General features: G+C 31.2%; 1 protein-coding gene across 1 annotated transcript in view; it reads right to left on the bottom strand.

Annotated features, from left to right (window-relative positions):
• Positions 1-2,435: 2,435 nt before the first annotated feature.
• The window catches only part of LOC126742925 (ubiquitin-conjugating enzyme E2 Q2), a 43,679-nt gene continuing 22,490 nt past the window's right edge, over positions 2,436-23,624 (bottom strand). Inside the window, exon 7 of the mRNA XM_050449801.1 lies at positions 2,436-4,748. Coding sequence (XP_050305758.1) covers positions 4,717-4,748 — 32 coding nt within the window. The 3' untranslated portion in view covers positions 2,436-4,716. The remainder of the gene's footprint in view (positions 4,749-23,624) is intronic.

Here is a 23,624-nt window from a genome sequence, read left to right as displayed (position 1 = left end):
TAAGAAAATAATGTAACTACAGATTTAATTCAGTTAATTTCTTCCTATTTAGAAAATAGACAGCAGTATGTAGAGGTAAAGGGCGCCAGGTCTGATGTTTACACTAGTACCTCAGGTATCTTATTTTTGGTTACCATAAATAAGATTGCTTCTTTTTCTAATGATTCACAAAAACTACTTTTTGCAGATGATTTACATTCACATTCTTAACACAGTTAATGAGGCACACAAAACAATAGGTTTCGTTATTAGAACTGCCAAAAACTTTAAATGTTGAAGGTTGCTTAAAACTGTTTGATAGTCTGGTTTTATCGAGGTTATAATATGGAAGCAAAATTTGGCCTCTACAATATGATGTCTCGATTAAAACCATAGAACGTGTAAACCGCAAATTTTTAACATATATGTTTTTTAGAAGAATCGGGTTTAATCCCGAACAAGGTTATAACCATAATTTGCTTCTGAACATATTTAACAGATTATCCCTAATATATAAAAAGTAATATTATTTATTTTATATATTATTATTATATATTCCTGTAATTTTATATATCCCTAATATATAAAAGTATAATAAAGGCGGCGCATTAAAACATCCCTAGTGTACATTTATAAAATTTTGACAAATAAGATTGATGCTCCTCAAATGATGACAATGTTGCCGTTCTATATTAATGTTGGTAATGACAGACAAAGAAAAAGTTTTCATCTTGATTGTCCTAGAACAAATATATATACAAGAACTCGCCAAATATAGAATGTGTGATTATTTTAATATTTATGCCTCTGACCTTGATATTGCTATTGCAGATTTAAGACATTTTACAGAAATTCTTGACATTAGACTTTTTGCTTCTCAGTCTCAGGCCTGATATGTGATAATATAAATATGTGTAGTTGTAAATACTTAAATATATTATAGATTATAAGAAATATTTTAAACTTTTTATTAGGTGCACTTTACATTTATATGCTAATATTATATTTGGATTTGATTTTAAAGTAGTAATTCAATAAATAAATGAATAAATACTTGTAAAAATCAGAAAACCTTTTTCTGTCACTTTTTATCATACAGTCGTTGTTTAGCTAGGTCCCATTTAGACTGCCATTTAAACTTCTTCTTGCCTGCTGTATTATCTTTGGTTGGTATAATATTGTCGTCACATATTTTTAATATTTCAAACCATACAAAAAGAAACTTTCCTTTAACAACGACGCCACGCGACTGTTGATGTTGATGCACTGTAAACGTGTGCAAATCGACAATTAAACGCGGGAATCAACAAATGACTTTTGATTTACACGTGACAAACGAGCTCGAACGTATTGGGTGAATTGGACACGTCGGCGATTGAATTTAAACAGCGCTTGGACAAGTCGCATTTAGAGGCCTAATTTATAAAATAAACACTATTGATACTATTTTGTTTATAAAAAACAATATTATGAATGTTTAAATAAGAATAAATTTTGAGATACACGAAATGTATAAGCAAGTTATATTTTTCTCGTAACGATGGTATTCCTAACCGGCATAATATTCGGAAAAATGTTTTGACATTTTTTCTGTATTTTTCTAATGTTTTTATGCACTAGTTAAAGTAAGTATTCTAGTATTTTTAATTTTCTTCTGGTAGTTTTAGTAGATTTTTTTTGTTACTTGCACGTAAAATCTCACCATACAACTTTAAATTTCAATACTTCTATACAATTTTGTATCCTTATACTCGAAACAACACAGTTGTAAATATATTAGTCACTGAAGGAAGACTGTGTTTATTTAAATTAAGATGAGTTTATTCCTCAAATAAGTAATCATTAAAAATGCTAGAAACTGCCAGAAGCGAAAACAATAATATTTTTCAAAGTTTTATCACTAGCCAAGAATGCAAAATTTTAAACTATTCGGATTTAATCGCCAATGTTTATACACATTCACCATTTATTTATAATCTTAATAAAGATTGGCAGTTTATATTTACAAGTTTCGTAGCTTATACCCATAAAGACATGAGCCTGAAACATTCCGTAAAAAACTCTTGTTATTAAAGTTGAAGAAGTAGTCCATACTTGCAGTGGAGTTATTATGTCAATGGGTAATTAAAAATGCTTCTGTCATCCTCCACTAAATTTATTTAAAAATTATTTATCCTACATGTTTCAGACATATGAGAGTGGTTTTATTCATTGTTAGTGGTTTTAACCTTTTGACCTTGCCAGAGGCATAGCTTTTTATACGTATTGACGAAAACCCTCAATTTGTATCCCTGATGATGGACATGTTATATGTCTAAAACATGTAGGATGAATAATTTTTAAATAAATTTAGTGGAGGAAGACCGAAGCATTTTTAGTTACCCATTGTCTTGTTATTACGACTTTTTGAGGGAAAAGATCACAAATAACGAAAGATCATACAAAAACACAAGAAATAAATAATTATAATTATTTATTACCTTAGTAACTAAAAGCAAATACTCGCAAATTATTCAAGAAAATGGAGTACAGCAAAATGAATACACGGTAATTTGTTATATACAATGAAATGAGATGAAAAAGGCTCCGTTTTCATAAAATTCTTTTAGTTTTCTAATTTCGTTATTGCCGGTGTCAACGATATTACTAGCCAAGCGATAACTTCGATAAGAAATATTGGATAATTTAAAAATTTGATTATGTTTTATGGTTAAAAGGTCTTTGAACAAATCTAAGCTAAGAAGAGTTTATTTCTTTTCAATAATATATGCAACAGTTTTACTTTTCGAGGTAATGAATCGGAGATACATTAAAAGTCTATATTTATAGCTTTTTTGCTCATTAATACAAACTACTTAAGATTTATAATCTCTGCTATAATTGTAAGTGATTTTTTTTAACTTTTCTTACATCTGTAATACTTCTCGATGAATTTGCTATTCAAAACCAAATCAGGCCGAAATCTGACGTAACGTGCAGGGATTCCCATAGTATCGCCGTAATGGCGCGATACAATAAAAAGAGCGAGTTGATATCGGTTCTGGTCAAACGGGAGGTGGTAATCAATTATTGTTTGATATATCAAATTATATCCATAAAACATCACCCAATTTTAATATAATCTTAGCTTCTTGACGAAGTTACCGCATAGAGTAATATCGTTAACACTCAGTAGTCAGAATAATGTCTGCTCCGCAACGTAAAAACTTGAGACAGGAGGTGTTGATACCTGAGTATTTTGTTCCGTTAAGAAATTTGCTTGTTGGTTAATGGTTTATTTTCAAAAACCTTGATCAAAACATCATGTGAATTGACGTTGCTCGCCGTACGTTAAGGCAGTACATAATTACTAATAAAACAGAGCCTCGTAAAAAATGAAGTTTAACATAAACTAATAACATTTATGACGTCATCAACTCTAAGAATTATTATTACCTCTTAAAATTTTACACTGTAATAGGGAAAAATAGCGATTTTAGTGTAATATTACGAGTTCTTAACTAAACAGGAAATACTTGCGAAGCCGTATAGAAGAATTTTTTTGAGCCCCACAAAATCCAACCAATATGATAAAAAAAGTTTATATTACTCAGTAATTTAAAGAAATACTGAAATAAAAGGTACAAGGATTTTTTATAGAATTCAAAAAGGAGACATGAATCATGTATTTAACCCTTCTAAACGGCCCTTAAAATGATGATTGTGAAAAAATTGAGATAATTTAAAAAAATCACATTTTGTTAAAAACTGGTAAGATATCTTCAATTTAATAATTTATACAAGACGAAAATTCTAATTTAATAGACAGTCATATAAAGCATTAAATATGAAGGAAGAAACCAGTTAGAATGGTACACTCGTCGGCATGTATATCCTAAATGAAACATGATTTCATTAACAAATTAACAACAATGAAATAAATTGCACAAAATATTACAGGAGGAATTTATTCATTACTTAAAAACCAATTTACTATCCCTATTTGATTTCTTTCTAACTTGTTATGTGTGTAAGAGAACCCTTTTTTGTGACTATTATGAACTGATCCTACATAATTCTGTGGTTATTAAAATCATCATTAATTAAGGCTTAGTATTTTTTTAATAATTGAAACTGCGAGAAGACAGAAGGAAAACTGCGTAACCAAAAACAATATTAATTAGTAGGAAAGCCGCTTTTAAAATCTAATTATTTATGAAATAAGACGTATTATCAAGATAAACATTTTCAAGTAGCTTAAAATAAGTTATTATAAATATTTCAAATGGGATTTTATTAAATCGGTCAACAATGCAACATTATCTTCTACCAACACTAATTCATCTTGTACCATTTAGGATTATGAACGAATGAACCTACATTCCAACATATTACTAACGAAAAAGTCGGCCTGGCTAATATTTAAGTGATAAAAAAAAATGTGTGCAATTTTCCATTAACAACATAGACAGTAAACATTTATCGATGTAAGATGTTGGAAGTTTTATGTTTGAGTTACGGAAACTGTTTAAAAAGTCGATATAGACAAGCTTACTCGATAAGCTGCCTTTAAAAACCCGGGCCAGAATAAATAGAAATATTCTTATTTATCTGCAAATTATTTTTAATATTGTGTAGCTGTAGTCTTGCATATACTGGGGACAATAACACAAAGTAATTTAATGAAATCTTAATAAGTTCAATAAAGGTAAACGCTGAAACAAATTTTAAATAATAATTGGCACACAGTAATTATATTTATCCATCTTCTTTCGGCGGTGTAAACCATCCTGAAAAAGAAAAAAAACAGTTAGGTTTTTATTTAATATAATATTGTATTTTTGAATTTCTAAATATTACAGTATTTTTGTGAATGGAAAATTTGACCCAGGATAAATTTATATATAGGGTGAGGTCTCTAGGAACCGCATCGATCGATTGTGAGAAACCTATATTTAGGAAAAATCTGAACATTTGACAATATAGTCGATGGAAGCGCAACTTGGCCAAAATGTTTTCAAGATGGCGGCATTTCGCTTATACTGGAAGTAGGTGTCAACTTCGTTATTTCCAATCGAAGATCAGAATCCAAATACTTTTTTGTGGATAATGTCCTATATCTAAGTCTTCCCATTTTTGACCTATTTAAGTTTTTATGTTAAAAAGTGACGTTTGCAAACCTTACAATAATTATAAATTCTTCCTATAAGGGAACTCTTAATTATATTTTGATCGGGTTCCTTGTAGAGGGAAACCAATTTTAATAGATTATATAAAATATCAATAATTATTAATACACGGTGGTTAAATTTAATAAACCTTCTAAAGTGTCTTTTTCTGAACGGAAATCTTCTAATTTTATAAATAAAGGTAACTTTGTATACGTTTCATTTACATATATGTTTTTTTCATCATTCAGCATCCTAAAGACACCGGGTTTCCACGAAGAGTATAATTTTGTGAATTCATTTTATTTTGATCTCAAGAACATGTTTTTATTTTCTTGGATATTATCTGAATGGATGAAGCGAAGTTAAGAAAAATTGGATTTTGGAATGGACGAAATTTCCATTATTGGAGCGACACAAATGTGCATCCATTTAGCGAACTAAATTTTCAAGAGATTACAAAATGGGGAAGTCTTTATCGCCAAGAAAAATTCATGTAGGTCACTTAGGTAAATGTATTATGCATTTCGGCTGTGTAAACAGCCATAATCAGATACTAAAATAAAATACAAATAATTCAAGACAATTTTAAAAAAGGAGCTTATTCGTTATAACAATACAGATTTAGAACTTACCAAAACATTACAAAAAACATATACGTTCACCAAATAAAACAAAAATTACCCGTTATCGGGAATAAAAACAACAATAAATAAAAGAATTAAAATTAAAAACATAGTACAATAAGGACATCTACGATTCAAAATATAAAATTTAAACTTAGGACGATACAGATTTCTACATATTAAAAGAAGGTACTATAAGGAACTATTGCATATTAACGTTGCGTTAAAGAAAAGATTTTAATTTTTGATTAATACAAATGTTATAAGAGAAAAGAGTTAAAAACAATAAAGGTAAAAGTTATTTTCTAAGGCTAATTGAATCAAAAGTGTAAACTGTCAAACTTAGTTTGCTCATTAATGCATGTGCAGTCTGGGGAGTTTATGGCCCTATTTATTTCAAATGCTTCCAACAAGTCCAATTGTAACCCTTTCTCACAAACATGGAGAACCTCAGTGTTATGTCCCAGATCAAAATTATGGCCAGACTCTAATGGTTTATTAAATTTTTTGCAAAAATGTTTGTTATATAGCTTCTTAATAACATTTATAGGATATCCATTGTTTCGAGCGATTTGTAAATTATAGTATATTCTTTTTTGAAATTAATATCGTTTAGTGAAATATTGAACAATCTATGAAAAAAACAATTAAAAGCGGCAAATTTTTGGCTAAAGGGATGATTAGAGGTAAAGGGTATTACTGTATCTGTTGCTGTAGGTTTACGATATATTTGAAATTCAAAATGGTTATTGTGATTAGTGATTAAAAGGTCTAAAAATGGCAAACTTGTTCTTTCTCTAACTCATAGGTAAACTGTATGTTGGGATGAACAGAATGAAATCAACAAAGTTTTCTAGGTCGTCTTTGGTTCCATTAAAAATAGTAAAAATGTCGTCTACGTAGCGAACCCATGTTTTTATATGTTTTTTAAATAAATGATGTTCCGAAATTTGTTGTTCTAGTTTATAAATAAACAGTTCGGCTAAAAAAGGTGATAAATTAGAGGCCATTGCTAATCCAGTTTTTTGTTCGAAAAAATTGTTGTCAAATTGAAAAAAGTTTTGAAGGAGCACACAATTGACTAGAGAACACAAATCCAAAATGAAATGACTGGGTAAATTAGTGTTAGTATAAAGTAATTCTCTGAGTATTGAAATGCAATCACTCGGAGGTATGCTCGACAAGTTAGTAACATCAAAAGAGATAAGCCAGGATTGGGGTGGTATCTGGATAGGAGACAAATCTGGCTTTGTTTAAGAGTAAGCTTTAATAGGGCTATAAACTTATTCATAGGGTTGTTAGTTAGGTTGCAAAAATTATTGGAATTTAAGAACTGAGTAACCTTAGATAAATAATCTGGTTTGTTCATTATAACAATACAGTTTCCTTTGTCGGCTTTTGTTAAAACTAAACTATCTTTGGCCATCTTATTTTTTTATTGTTTTAAAACTATGTTATTTTTCTCATTATAAAGATGATCAATGTTGTTATCTTTCAAATATTTGTTGATTTTAAAGGATGATAATAATTTTTGTTTTATTTGGTGAACGTATATGTTTTTTGTAATGTTCTGGTAAGTTTTAAATCTGTATTGTTATAACGAATAAGCTTCTTTTTTAAAACTATCTTGAATTATCTGTATTATTTTAGTATCTGATGATGGCGTTTACATTGCCGAAATGCATAATACATTTACCCAAGTTACTTACATGCATTTTTCTTGGAGATAAAGACTCCCCCATTTTGTAATCTTTATATACACATTCTCCTACAAAATATGGACTTCTATTCAAAAATTTTTTAAGAGTCTTTGAAATTTATAAACATTCATCGTGCATAAGAAATGACAGCGTCGTGGCATTAGAATTTTATGAAGATGGAAGGTGACGACAGAAATTTCGAATTCTTCTACTTATAAAAGAATATATAGAGAAATAAATTCCACAAATAATATAAGATATATCCTTTAAATAACTTTATTACACTATCCGTAAATAATAAATAATCTTAAGATAAAAACTATCGGGTTTTTATCATTATAAATGGAGTATTGTTTTGTTCTATATAAATATTTAAATGCAACTGATCTGCGTCGAACGGTATGTATTCATAATTTTATTAGTCATTGTTAAATTTGTGGGGTGTTTTGTCATCGTTTATTGCTTGGCAGACAGTGAAAAATATGCGGGTTCACGCGTGGTTCAATATTTATTCTCTTGTAATTTTATGGCGTATGTAATTTTTCATGACTTTTTTTTTCAAAATTAAAAAAATCTTCACAACAAAACAAATACGATTTTATCGACAGTTTATCACTTCGACGTGCCAAGCGGAATAAAGTGTCATATATCTTTGATTCTTTCGGCACAGAAAAAAATATTTTATGAGAGGTACTTTTAGTTGTTTTTGAAACATCGGTACAAAACAACTCCTGTAACTCATATTTGGCGTCGGCATTTTTGTTTTATGTAATTTTAACTTAATTCACTTGACTTGAATCACACTACACTTCGTTTCTTACGTAAATATGACCAGCTGGGCCGCAGCCAGCAGCAGCAACAGCATCGTGATGAACGTCATAATATTTGTAGCGCTCAGAAAAGCATTTTAAAATTAAAAAATTTGACAAAACTGCTCAGAAAATTCTGGGAAAAAAATTTCATGCATAAAACTACATATGAAGATTTACAAAAAATCATGTTCCAAGCCAATTATTGCAGGGAGTGCAAACGTCATTTTGGACAAAAACTTAAATACGTCAAAAATGGTAAAATTGTGAGATAGTACAAGCGTCGAAACGATATCTGGTGGAGATACAGCATTATCTTTGTCATACCTTAGTAATAAGTTGGGTATGCACTACATGTACTTTCTTTTCAAGTGAATTAATCTTCTATCTGTAATATTAATTTGTCAATACTGTATATATTATAATACGACCCAACAGAAGAAATACATTTAAATATTAGAAAAATTTTGTAACGAAGTTACTTATTTATATTTGTATATTATAATTTATTTGCATTTCTTTCATTCTTCTATAGAATTACACGATTATTTTATAAATCTAAACTCCAACATTTCCATTGGTAGTGCGAAGTTTTTCTTTGGCGATAACGTTAATAATATACTAAAGCGATTTTATTTTATGACTAAATTGTTATGTTATTATTATGTGTTCTAAATTGCCTTATTACAGGCTGTTCTTATTTATAGTATTTTTGTTAATCCAGTTAAGTCCGGAATATTGTTATAACTTGAAAAAATATATAAATAATAAACACTTGCATACATAGAAATCGGGCCACTTTTAACTGTAACTATTTTTTTTCAATTATTTATCACAGACAGAAGAAATATGGTGTTTGAAAGACAATTTAATATGCTTTAATGTGAACATAAATTTATAAAAACTTATTTCAACTTGTGACCAAACGATGAACCAAGAAATGCAAGCTACCCATTTTATTTTGAAAACAATCGTTAAAGTCACTAGTTATCTTTAGATAGAAGTAATCGAGTGTAAAACAAAAGAGTTTTGGTTATTGGTAAAACTCTTAATTTCAAAGTCTCTTAACTTGAGTGTCACACCAAAGGTTCCAACCATAGGACTACCATATCAATTGCTAAAATCCTTAATAGAGTTAGTACTGTCTTCCTTCTACAAGGACAAAGAGGATTGTGTCGGCTAGTATTACTAGAATATTATCCGAGTCTGGCTCCATCATATTTCACCATAGCCCTTAATCTTTCCGAATGCATTCACATCCTGTAGGTAATTTGCCGTTTCATGACCTATCTTCGTTATTGCTATGTTTGTTTCGTCACTTACAATTAACCGCTATTACCCTTATTATAGTAAGAGTTATTACTCAAGTGTTGACATGTTGAGTTTGGGGATAAGTAAGTATATATGGCTTTGTAGTGGCCACTTGTGTTACTCACACAGACTCACACTGTTTAAAGGCTACCCGATTGGCTGTGGTTATTAGTGGACAGTGCTAGGACCACTGCTATTCAATTTATATATAAAGTATTTATTTGTTTGACCTCCATAATACTTAGTTTTGCTGATGATAAGATAATTTTCTTTAGAGATGAAATTTGGGATGCCTTAAAGCGCTCTAGTGTGAGGAAGAACTGCAAATAATTTATTATTAATTTCAAGAAAAGATATTAACGATAAAAATCACCAAAACGAATTATGTAGCCTTTACATCTTTGGCTTCTAATCTCCCTGAATTTAAAGAGCTTACACTTAACATGGAATGTGATTGTGGGAGTATTCAGATACAGGGGGTTAATAAAATTAAATATCTGGGACTGTATCTTGATTCACAGTTGCGTTGAGATGTTCATATTTCTTGTATAACAGCGAGGATATGTTGGCTGTCAAGGAAATTCAAAACGTTTCGAAAACGTTTTTACTATGAGACAACTAAGAACTGTATATTTTGCTCTCATTCAAAGCCATATTATCTATGGTATAGCCGTATCAGGAGGGGCAAGTAACAATCATCTTGACCAACTTGAAAGATTAAAAAATATGAAGTCAAAGAAGTCCATTCTTGCAGTGGAGCTAATAGATCAAAGGAAATTTCTAAAGAAATTTAGTGGAGGATGACCGAAACACTTTTAGTTACCCATTGACTCAAAAATATGTTATAAAAATAATATATGATAAAAATTATCTCTATGCCACTGATTAACTTTTTGATGAGTGTAACTCTTTGATGTTAGGCAAATCTTATAAACCAATACGAAATAACGAGGCAGAAGTTCTCTCTCCCAGAGTTCGTTTTTATTACCTGGCACCAAAAATGTATAGTATTTTACCAATTGATATAAAAAAACATAAATCGCGAATACATGTATTTCAATTCGTATGAGGTTATGTTGACATGGATGGTGTGCAAAGTTTAGAAAGTTCGAAAAAGAAGTGTAAAGCCTGTAAGAAAAAAGTTGTGGATGCTGTAGACTGTGAAAAGTGTAGTAGCAGCTACCATCCAAGTTGTGCTTTGCAAGCAAAAGTGTTAAAATAAAGGCGGAAAATTGATTTGTTGTGCACCACATACAATAAGTGAGGTTAACAAAAACAAATTGCGTAAAAACTCAGAAAACAGTGAAAATTTGATGGAAATGGATGAAAGATAACTAAAAGCCATTATTGAGCAAACATTTAAGCAGATGTTTCAACCAATGGAGAAAAAGTTTGATGAGTTGGATAAGTCCATTCAATTTATGTCGAGAGCTTTTGAAGAACAAAAACTTCACTTCGAAAATGTTATGAAAAAGTTAAAGTAATAAAAAAGGAGAATGATTCACTAAAGCAGCAGGTTAGCCAGTTAGAAATGAAAATGGATAACATGGAAATTAAGGAAAAGGCTAACAATATGATAATTGTTGGAGTACCAAAACAGAATGACTTGGATGTAAGGAAAATTGCCTGCAAGATCATGGGCTCGTTAGGTGTGCAATATGACAAAGATGAAATTCTGGAAGGATTCAGATTAAATAAAGCAGAAAATGGTCCGATATTAGTAAGATTCAGAAATGTCCACACTAAACAAGAAATCTTAAAAAAGGTAAAACAGATTAAAGGAATATCCGTTCAGAAATGTGGTTTTGAGGGAGCCAATGGAAAGATTTATTTAAACAAGGATTTAACGATGAAGAAGAGAGCACTTTTCAAGAAAGTAAGAGATATTAAGCAAGAAAAGGGGTATAAAGCCGCATATGTACTGAATGGAAATATATATGTTAAGAAAAGAGAGGGCGATACGCCTATACATATTAGATCAGAACAGGATCTGTAAGTAATTAGAGCTAAAACTATTAATTTATAAGAAAATATTTAGATACATTCACAGAAATCAATGATCTCCTAGAAAACTTTAAGGCTTGTGATACCAATGTTTGTGATAACATTTCTAGTATAAACTTTTTTAATAATAATGAAAGAGATATAAACATAATGCATGTTAACATACGAAGCATTTACCAAAATTTTGACCAGTTCTTGTTGTTCCTTGAAGCTTGTGGAAAGAGCTTTGATGTGCTTGTGATGTCCGAAACACACTTCTTGTATGACTTGAATAACTTTAATATTCCTGGTTTTCAAGTATTTTTTAATGGAAGTGCATTAAATAAATGTGATGGAAGTGTTACATACATAAAAGAAGAGTATTTATTAGACCATCAGATTTTAGAACATAATTCCTTGAAAATAATTAGAACCACATTAAAAAAGAACAATAGTGAAATGGACATTTTGGCAACATATAGATGCTTCTCAGTTAGTCGTGATGAATTTATTGATAACCTAGATGCAATGCTACAAAGATTGACCAGTCACACTAGAATGCAATTGCTAGTGGGTGACATGAATATCGACTTAATGGACACTGAGTCTCAACAAACAAATAACTATTTGACAATGCTTATGGGATATGGGTTTTTAAGCCTTATTAATAAACCTACAAGAAGAGCTGGTGATTCACAGACATGCTTAGATCATTTCTTTATAAAGTGTAAAAGTAGTATATTTAATAAATTAAATTCTGTAATATTAGAACATAAATTAACCGATCATGATCCTATTTTGCTTAATATAAGATTGGAAACTGAATGTGAGCCAGTAAATAAACAAAATTCTTTTCAGAAAATTGATCACAATAAATTTTACAAACTTATTTCGGAGGCAAAATGGGATGATGTTACGGACTGTCAGGATTCTGAAATTTGCACGCAAAATTTTATTAATACTATGAAAATGATTATCTTAAATTCCACACAAACAATAGTAATAAAAAATAAAAACAGAAGATTAAAACCATGGATAACGGGAGGGCTTTTAATATCAATTAGAAATAGGGATAAATTAAAAAAGGATTGTATGAGAAATAGACATAACATATTGCTGTTAAATAGGTACAGAACTTTTAGAGATACACTTTCAAAGCTCATTAAATATGCAAAATACACATATTATAAGTTTCAGGCAAAGGAGAACATTAACAACCCTAGGAAGCTATGGAATGTTATTAAAGAAGCTACAAATGACCAAATAAGTAAGGTAGATATAAGCAGTGTCAGTGGGGAGGGTGGGGAAATCACTGATAAAAAACAAATGGCTAATGAATTCAATAAATATTTTAGCAATATAGCTAAAAAAATTGCCAGCAAAATCAAATCAAACACCTTAGATCTAGGCAAAAGGGTAAGTCAGTCATTTTATTTAAATCCAGTTTCAGAGAAAGATATCAATATGCAAATTACCGATTTAAAATTTAATAAAAAAATATAGCTCATTCTTAATGAAACCATTAACTCATATCACGAACATTATATTCAGTACGGGAACCTTCCCGGAAATACTAAAAACAACCACTATTGTACCACTTTATAAACAAGGAGATAGAAAACAATTAAGTAACTACAGGCCAATAGCTTTGACAAGCACAATAAGTAAAATTGTGGAGAAATGTTTTAAAAAACAGTTGACATTCTTTCTAGAAAAATATCAGTTATTAAATGAAAATCAATTTGGATTCCGGGAGGGCTCGAGTACTGAAAATGCAATGTGTAGAGTTACAGAAAAAATAGTAACAAGTCTGGATCAAGGCAAAAAAGTTATTGGTGTGTTTCTTGACCTACAAAAGGCATTTGATACTGTGGAGCATCGTACTCTGCTTGGAAGATTGGATAATATTGGCATTAGAATATTGGGTTCCAAATAATCTAATAAAATCTTATTTAACTAAAAGGTTGCAGGAAATAAACATATCAGGACAACATAGCCATGAATCCATAGTAGAGTGCGGTGTTCCTCAGGGTACGGTGCTTTCTTCGTTGCTGTTTATTATCTACATAAATGGCATTTTATCAGTTATAAATGAGGGTTTTGTATACTGCTTTGCTGATGACACTGCAATTATAATATGTGGAGAAACCTGGGAAATTGCTAAGAAAAATGCTGAAATAGCGATGAAAAAAATTAAAGATTGGCTGGATCATAGCATGCTTTCATTAAATGTTGATAAAACGAAATTCGTTAACTTTTCAATTTTAAGTTCATATTTACCTAACTATCAACAAATAAAATTGCATGAATCAAAGTGCATGATAACTATTAACTGTAAATGTGAGAAAACAATAGGGAGAAAAACCAGTTTAAAATACTTGGGAATTATCATCGACCAAAATTTGTCATGGAAAGAACAAGTTAAAAGCGTAGCTGATAAAATTAGAAAACTGATCTTTAAATTTTATGAGCTAAGAAACGTATTAGATTTTAAAACACTAAAAACAGTTTACTTTTCACTAGTTGAATCCATAATATGTTATTGGCTTGTGATATGGGGGAGTGCGGGTGTGACTATTTTGGAGAAGCTCATTATAGCACAGAAATGGATCATTAAGGTAATGCTTTTTAAAACTAAAAGATACCCTACAAATCTAGTTTACAAAGACAGCAATTTGCTAAACATAAAACAGCTTTTCATTAAGTCAGTTATAAGAATCATGCTAAAAACAGATTTTTATAAAAGAAGTATATCTCATGGTTGCAATACTAGATTGGCTTCTCAGAATAATGTTTGCCTACAGAATCCTAGACTTACAATTTGTCAAAATTATGTTTGCTGTATTGGTCCAAAAATGTATAATAGTCTACCTCAAGAATTTAAAAATAAATCATATAAAAATGTCAAAAAAAAAATTGGTAAATGGATACTTGATAGTAATTGTTTAGACTTTAAAAAAATAATAATTTATAAAAAAAAAACGTGGCAACGTGCGCGCGACGGTGAGACGAGGTGGGAGCGAGTCTTGAAGCGATGACGATGACGCCATTAACGCGAGAGTAACGAAGAGCGGAGAAATCGACAGCATTCGTTGGTAGAAGAAAGGATGTAGAATTTGTCTTACTTTGTAAAATCTAAAATTAAAATAAGTTATAAATCATACAGTCCAATTTCATTTAAATTGGTGGTCCTTCGGCACACGATCCACGCAACATTTTGGTCACATCGAGACGGATAACAGATCCAGACAGTGAACGTAGGCCTATGGAACGTAATGGCAGCGTAATGGGAACGTAGTGAAGCCAAGCACGGAGCTTCAACGCGGGATTAAGCGAGGTGAGATCGTTCTATGCTCCTTTATTTTTTTGTACCTTCCTTCACGTAAATTCCTTATACCTACTTCTCGATATTTTGCTCCTACCTAGTTGTATTGTAGTTAGAAATTGGCTTTGTTTTTATGACATTATTCTCGTATTTCACACGGTTTTATTAAATTTTAGTTTTAATCGTTTAAGAAACGTTTGGTTTATATACTCGTTACTCGTACTCGTTATAAGCACAGGAAAGCTGTGTTATTCTCGTATTTCACGCCATTTTATCAGTTTTCATCATTTTTAATCGTTTAAAACACGTTCGTTTTATATACTCGTCATTAAAATGCCAAAAAAGCGTAATAACAGTAAATGTGATGCCACGTTAGAAGGAGAAGATGATCAAATTTTAGAATTAAAACATGCACGCGAAGTGATATGCGATAGATTACTTCGGTTTTCAAATTTTTTACACGGCAAAGCAGATGAAATATTTCAAATCGAAACGCGATTGAAAAGTGTTGAAGAAGATTTCACGGAATTTGATAAAATTCAGACACGTTTAGAATTTTTATTCCCCGAAGAAAAAGACAATCGATTGGACACGGAATCAACGTTTTATTCGAATATTTCTTGCGCGAAAAAGCTTATATCCGAATATAATAATAAATTAAAAAGTCCTTTATCGGAGAGCCATAATGCACATTTGGCAACATCAAATGTTCATAGGGATTTTGGCGCGGTTGCCAAGCTACCAAATCTCGGATTACCAACGTTTCATGGTAAATATGAAACCTGGTACGGTTTTAAAGATGTGTTTGACTCGGTGGTCAATAATCGACCCGATTTAAGTGATATTGATAAATTTTTGTATTTGAAAATTTGTTGTAAAGATGATGCTTTAAAACTTATCGATTCTTTGGATGTCACGGCATCAAACTATACTATAGCATTAGATTTATTACAAAAACGATATGAAAATAAACGTGCAATAATTAATCACCACGTTAATAATCTTTTATTTAATTTACCCAACGTTTCAAAAGAATCCTCTGTACAGTTAAGAAAACTATTAGATACCGTTCATCAGCATAAAACTGCTTTAGAAAAGTTAAACCTACCTGTTCAACATTGGGATATCTTACTCATTGCTGTAATATTACAAAAAGTCGACGATCGTACTAAACGGGAATGGGAAAGTAAGCAGACAAATCAAAACTTATCGACATTAAATGATTTAACGGAATTTTTAACAAAAAAGTGCTTTACACTTGAAGCCATAAATAATGATTTTATAAAATCAAACAATAGTCACGAAAATACGTCACGGCAACAAAATAGAGGTTTTTTAACAAACTCGAAATGTTAACTGGAAACTCGATGAAAACAAATGTTATATTTGTCAAGAAAATCATTTTATTTATCGCTGTCCAAAATTTGCTAATTTATCAATTTATGATAAGTATAATGAAGTTAAAAAACACAAACTATGCACCAATTGTTTGCGATCGGGACATTCAAAATTCGAGTGTAAGTCCAGCGGTTGCAAAAAATGTCAGCTGAAACACAACACGTTTTTACATAACGATCAATATCAACATGTTTCTCAAAGAATTGGAAATCAAAGCGGCAACGTCGCAACATTCCATCCACGAGCAGCGGCTACTGGAGGGGAACTCGAAACCGTACACGGCGCGGTTACGTCACGGCCGATGCAGCGATGCCAAAGTGAACCAAATCGCAGGGATAGAGAAATCGTAAATTCGGGTGAATTATTAAGCGAACATGATGTGATTAGCGAGCAACAAGGAGTACATAGCTTATGTACGACTAATAATTCAATAAACAATAATCCAATATTATCAGATGGTTTTATATCTTACTCGACTTTTAACAAAAATCACGTTTTATTATCAACGGCAACAATATTTATAGCGGACAGTAGTGGCTTTTGGCATAAATGTAATGTACTGCTAGATTCGGGCAGTCAGTCAAACTTAATAAGTCATTCGCTATGTAAAAAATTAAACTTATCGTGTGAAAAGATAAACTTGCCTTTGTCTGGTATAAACCAAATAGTAACAAAAATCACGCATAAAACTTCTACAAAACTAAAATCAAGATTTAGTTCATTTCAAGTAAATTTATCGTTTTTAGTCTTACCGGTTATAACAGAAAGATTACCGCTTTTTAAGTTTGACAAATCAATAATAAATTATCCAGAAAATATTAATTTAGCTGATGAGCAGTTCAACGTTCCAAAAGAAATAGATGCGTTACTCGGGGCAGGGATATTCTTTGATTTGCTCGAAAACGATAAAATTAAGTTAGGAAAAAATATGCCAGTCCTCCAAAAAACATGTTTAGGGTGGATATTCAGTGGAAATTTAAAATTTCAGGAACAGCAAAATAAAGCAATTTGTAATTTTGTAACTAAAGTGACAAATAAAGATTTAGACGAATCCTTGAAAAGATTTTGGCAAATTGAAGATTTATCGAACGAAAAAGTGTTGTCCAAAGATGAACAATATTGTGAACACTTTTTTAATAAAACTACAAGAAGAAGTGCCGATGGCTCTTTTATTGTTAAATATCCGTTTAAACAATACGTTGAGAAACATTTAGGAGACTCTAAATCGGTAGCCTTAAAACGTTTTAAGCATTTAGAAGCACGGTTAAACAAAAATCAAGACTTAAGAGAGCAGTACACAGCTTTTATGCATGAATATGAGACATTAGAGCACATGACTTTTAAGTGTAATTTAGAGTTTGATAAATCAATTGATAGTCAATCATTTTTTATGCCTCATACTGCTGTTTTGAGGGACTCTGTTACAACAAAGTGCAGAGTGGTTTTTGACGCGAGCGCAAAAAGTGAATCAGGAATCTCGTTTAATGATATAATATTGGTAGGACCGACAATACAATCTGATCTTTTTTCGATACTTTTACGATCAAGACTTAGAAAGTACGTAATAAGCGCGGATATAAAGATGATGTATCGATGCATCTTAATTGATCCTAACGAACATACATTTCAGCAAATTTTGTGGAGACCTACTCCTCATGAACGAATAAAAGTGTATACTCCAAATACCGTATATATAATATAATACATATGGTACGGCTAGTGCACCGTTCCAAGCTACACGTTGTCTCAAAGAACTTGCAATAAAAAATAAGAAAAGGTATCCAAGAACATCAAAAATAATAGAACAATCCTTTTATATGGATGATCTTTATTTAAGTGTGGATACGCAAGATGAAGCGAAAGAAATTTATTGTGAACTTACGCATATATTATCCGGAGCTAACTTAAATTTAAGAAAATGGTCATCTAACGAAAAATCTATTTTAAATTTTATTTTAAATCAAAGCGAAGTTCATGATGAAGCTTTAGTTATATTTCATGATAAAAAAGAATTAAAAACTTTAGGCATATTCTGGGACGCGAATCAAGATGTATTAAAATATTCTGTTAACGTAAAATTTAATGAAACAAAAATCACGAAACGTACAGTTCTCTCAGTCATATCACAAATATTCGATCCGCTTGGACTTATTGGCCCGGCTATAATTAACGCCAAATTGCTAATCCAGAAATTATGGCAGCTACATTTAGATTGGGATGAGATTTTACCGCTTCACTTAAAAGAATATTGGTTACATTTTCTTTCACAAATTCCTCTTTTAAGTAAAATTGAGATAGATCGTCACGTTTTAATGTCAAACGCCAAGAGCATTGAATTATATGGGTTTTCAGATAGCTCTGAAAAGGCATACGGGGCATGCATATACTTGTGTTCTTTAAGTGAAAACGGTGAAAGAAAAATACGTCTTTTAACCGCGAAATCTAAAGTAGCCCCTCTTAAAAAACAAACTGTACCAAGATTAGAATTAGTAGCAGCGCATTTACTCGCGGAATTAATTTATAAAATTAAAAACATTCTAGATGTTAATATTTCTAATGTTACTTACTTCACGGATTCGACCATAGTTTTAGCTTGGTTAAAAATCGAACCATGCAATCTCAAAACCTTTGTGGCCAATAGGGTGGCAAAAATCTTGGAAATATCCAATATAGAAAGCTGGAAGCACGTGAAAACTAAAGAATACCCAGCAGACATTATTTCGCGCGGATTAGATCCAAAGGATTTAGTTGAAAACCAAATGTGGTTTCATGGTCCGCAATTTTTAAGGGAAAATCTAGAAAAATATTCCCAAGAACATTTAAAGGAAGAACATTATGACATGTTACCGGAAATAAAGATAAATAATATTACATTACACATCTCGAATAACAAAATAGAAATTCAATCTACAGATAATAATTTAAAAATTTTTGAAAAATTTTCAACTATGAGTAAATTACGAAAAGTTATTGCATATATTTGTAGATTCAAACATCGGACGCTAAATAAAGTTAAAGCTTCTTCAGATTCATTATCTGTTGAAGAGTTGAATGAAGCTTATTCTATCTTAATTCGAAAAGCACAATCGGAATGTTTTCAGCAAGAAGTTAAAGATCTTAAAAAATCGAATAAGGTTTGCAGTAGTAGTAAAATTTTAAGTTTACATCCTTTTCTAGATTCAGACGATATTATTAGAGTAGGCGGAAGATTAAATAATTCGGAGTTAGATTACAATCAACAGCATCCAATTATTTTACCCGATAAGCATAAGCTAACCGACTTAATAATTTTAGAACAACATCTAAAGAACTTGCACGCAGGAACTCAAAATTTACTATCAATTATTCGATTAAACTTCTGGCCTGTAAATGGGAAAAACGTGGTCAAAAGAATAATACGCTCTTGTATAAGATGTTATCGCATAAATCCAAAACCTGGACAATTTTTGATGGGTTCGTTACCACGTTCTAGAGTAACACCAAGTAGGCCATTCACAAACTGTGGTGTAGACTACGCGGGCCCTATCTATGTCAAAGAGGGTACACTTCGCAGAAGCAAGTTAATCAAAACGTATATCTGTGTATTTATTTGTTTCGCGACTCGAGCTGTTCACATAGAGTTGGTAACAGATTTGACAACTGACAGTTTTCTAAGCGCTTTGAAACGATTTTGTTCTAGACGCGGTAAACCAAGTGATCTCTATTCCGATAATGGAACAAATTTTGTAGGAGCTAACCATTATTTTATAGAGTTATACAATCTCCTTAATAATGAAAGGCATAATAGTGTTATTACTTCTTTTTTGGCACAAGATAAAATAAAGTGGCATTTCATACCGGCGCGTTCGCCTCACGTTGGAGGCTTATGGGAGGCTTCTGTAAAATCAATTAAATTTCACATAAAAAGAGTTTTAGGAAACGCATCTTTACGTTTCGATGAAATGTACACATTGCTCGTGCAGATCGAGGCGTGCTTAAACTCGCGCCCTCTTATGCCAATGTCTAACGATATTAATGACTATCTTCCTTTGACACCTTCCCACTTCCTCATAGGCGATTCACTAGCCAGTTCCCCCGAAGCAGAAGTACGAGATGTTCCAATTTCACGATTATCCCGATATCAGCGCTTGCAGCAGTTACACCAGCAATTTTGGAACCAATGGTCAAGAGGTTATTTGGCTAGTCTACAAGCCCGATCAAAGTGGAAAAAGGACATTGAGAATACCGCTAAAGTAGGAACTTTGGTAGTTTTAGTTGAGGACAATATGCCTCCATTACGTTGGCCCTTAGCACGTATTACGGATTTGCATCCCGGTGCAGACGGCATGGTCAGAGTTGTGTCAGTTCGTTTAGCCAACGGAACTATTCTAAAACGGTCGATGAGTAAAATTTGCATACTGCCACTAGAGGACAATTAGTGGACAAAGAAAGTTCGCGATTGTGAGACTTATATAAACCTTTATGTGTTTTTGTGTATATTTAAACTATTGGTTTATTATAATAATTTTTGAAAAGCTGGAGACTTTTCAACCCGGGCGGCATGTTTAGACTTTAAAAAAATAATAATTTATAAAAAAAAAACGTGGCAACGTGCGCGCGACGGTGAGACGAGGTGGGAGCGAGTCGTGAAGCGATGACGATGACGCCATTAACGCGAGAGTAACGAAGAGCGGAGAAATCGACAGCATTCGTTGGTAGAAGAAAGGATGTAGAATTTGTCTTACTTTGTAAAATCTAAAATTAAAATAAGTTATAAATCATACAGTCCAATTTCATTTAAATTGGTGGTCCTTCGGCACACGATCCACGCAACAGTAATTATGAAACTAATTATCTAATATAAAAAAAAAAATATTTGGTATTAATAGTTATATTTTAAGTAAGTTTCTTTTTAGAATAATCTATAATATAAAAAGTATTTGTTACAATAATTAAAATTTAGTGAGTAAAGTATTTCTAAAATTTGCATTTTTGTTAGGTAAATATTTTATAATGATTTAAACCTCAGTAATAGTAATTAATAAACGTTGTTAGGCGCACACACAGTATGAAATTACCATTGTGCGTTGAATTAGGGCAATAGGTAGTTATGAAAAGAACAAAATATAAATAATTAGGAAGATTATATATATTAGAAGATGATATACATTACATATATTATATGATTGTTAAACATTTATAAGTTTATAACATTGTTAACTTTGTATACTATTGCTAAATAAATAAATAAAATAAATAAATGTTTAAGAAAAATTTAAATTGTGGATGAAAAGCAAGTATAGGTCAATTATTACACATTTAGTCACTAACAACCTGGTAGCAAAACAGAAATTGTACATATGCATGTTATGTTAAGTGAACTTGGAAATCACACAAGTAATAGCGTTACGCTGATTCCTATTATACCGAGTGCGTCGCCGAGTGGAACAGGAAAATCCATGTAAATTTTAAGGGGGTCAATTATTGGCTTCCCTGTACATTTTATAGAAAAAATTTAAGATAACTTTTTAAAGAGACCAATCTGGCAAACCCTTGTGCAAAGTTTCAAAAAATGTTTATAAGCGAATATTAAATTATTCAATAATTAAATGTAATTGCAAAATTAGCAAATTTTCGGTTCAGGTAAAACCAAACGGGCACCAGTAAAATGAATATTGTCACTGACGTGACGAAAAGTGCCAATAAATCAGTGACAGTCGATATTTGAAAACAAGTATGAATTATTCAATCGACGAAAACAGCCATAATTAAGTGGCATTATGCGGGAAACAATAAAATTAATTAATTAAGTAATGTTATAATAATAATAATAATAATAATAATATGTCTTTATTAAAAAAAAGCAATATTAATCTTACAATATTACTTAATACTACATTGCCAAAGAAGGCGAAGATTAACTTAAAGCTACTCTTTAACCTTCTAACCTTCCTAACATTCACAGTTTAAATGGAGAAAACGAGAAAAAAAAACAAAAAAAGAACAAGTATATATATAAAGTATTTATCTTCTAGAACACTAGACTATATTTTGGATTGATTTAAAAACAAAAGTTTATAATATTTCCTATACACATTTAACGAAGTATTAAATATTGGTTTATAAGTATTAAAGAACTTAACGGCATTATAAGTAAAAGATCGCTCGAACAGAGCCGTGGAATGGTGCGGCATGGTCAAGATGTTGTATCTAATATTTCGAGTGTGAACCTGGTTTCTTGGTATTAACTTTTCAAAAAGATATTCAGGTCTTTGACTAACATATAATCGATAAAGAAAAGTAGAAGTGAAGAATTTGAATAGGTAAGGTAGCGTTAACCACCTCAACTGAAATATAGAGTCTGATACATGATCAAACTTTCCGAGGTTAAAAATAAATCTACCGCAAGTATTGTGCACGCGTTGCAGGCGGTAACGATTTATTTGGTCTAAGCAAAGATAATAAACTATAAGGCAGTAATTTAAAATAGATAAAACAAGAGCCACTACGAGTTTTTTCCTAGTTTTAAAATTTAAAATGTGTTTATTGGTATAAAGCATACGCATGCGTAAATAACACCTCTGCAGAAGAGTATTAACATGTTCCTTAAACCTTAAAGAATTGTCTATTGTAAGTCCCAGAACCTTCACAGTATCAGAGAACAAAATAGTTTCGTTATCCAATTGAATGTGAACAGTTTCCATTAAATTTTTATGTGATCCTCGGTTTGAAAACAAAACCATTTTTGTTTTCTTAGGATTAATGACAAGGTTATGCTCTTTTGAACCACATTATCAAAATTAGCAGAGTCAAAATAATGTAAGTATTGAGTGTCATCAGCATACTGATGTATTTCAGAATCTTCAACTAGACCGGGTAAATCTGAAGTATATATAAGAAATAATAATGGGCCTAGGATCGACCCTTGTGGGACACCAGAAATAATGTTTTTCGAAGCAGAATATTCATTATTCACCCTCACTTTCTGGGTTCTACGCCATAAGTAAGTTTTAAAAAAGGACAAAACAACCTCACTACAGCCATAATATTTCAGTTTCGCTACAAGCAAATCATGATCAATGACATCAAATGCTTTCGAGAAATCAAGAGCTATCATAATGGCTGAAATCTTTTTGTCAAGAGCTCGCATGATATTATCGGTAACGTTTAGAAGTGTACTACGATGTTTCCTAAAGCCAGACTGATGGGAAGGGAGGATATTATTTGACATTATAAATGATGACAGCTGCATATAGACTATTCTTTCGAGAACTTTGGAGATTACGGGAAGCAAACTTATCAGACGCAAATCTTGAATACATTCAGGACTGGAGGATTTGGGAATCGGACATACCACTGATTCACGC

The sequence above is a fragment of the Anthonomus grandis genome, chromosome 12, assembly GCF_022605725.1.
Source record: "Anthonomus grandis grandis chromosome 12, icAntGran1.3, whole genome shotgun sequence".
Taxonomy (NCBI): domain Eukaryota; kingdom Metazoa; phylum Arthropoda; class Insecta; order Coleoptera; family Curculionidae; genus Anthonomus; species Anthonomus grandis.
This window is presented reverse-complemented; position numbering and strand designations above follow the sequence as displayed.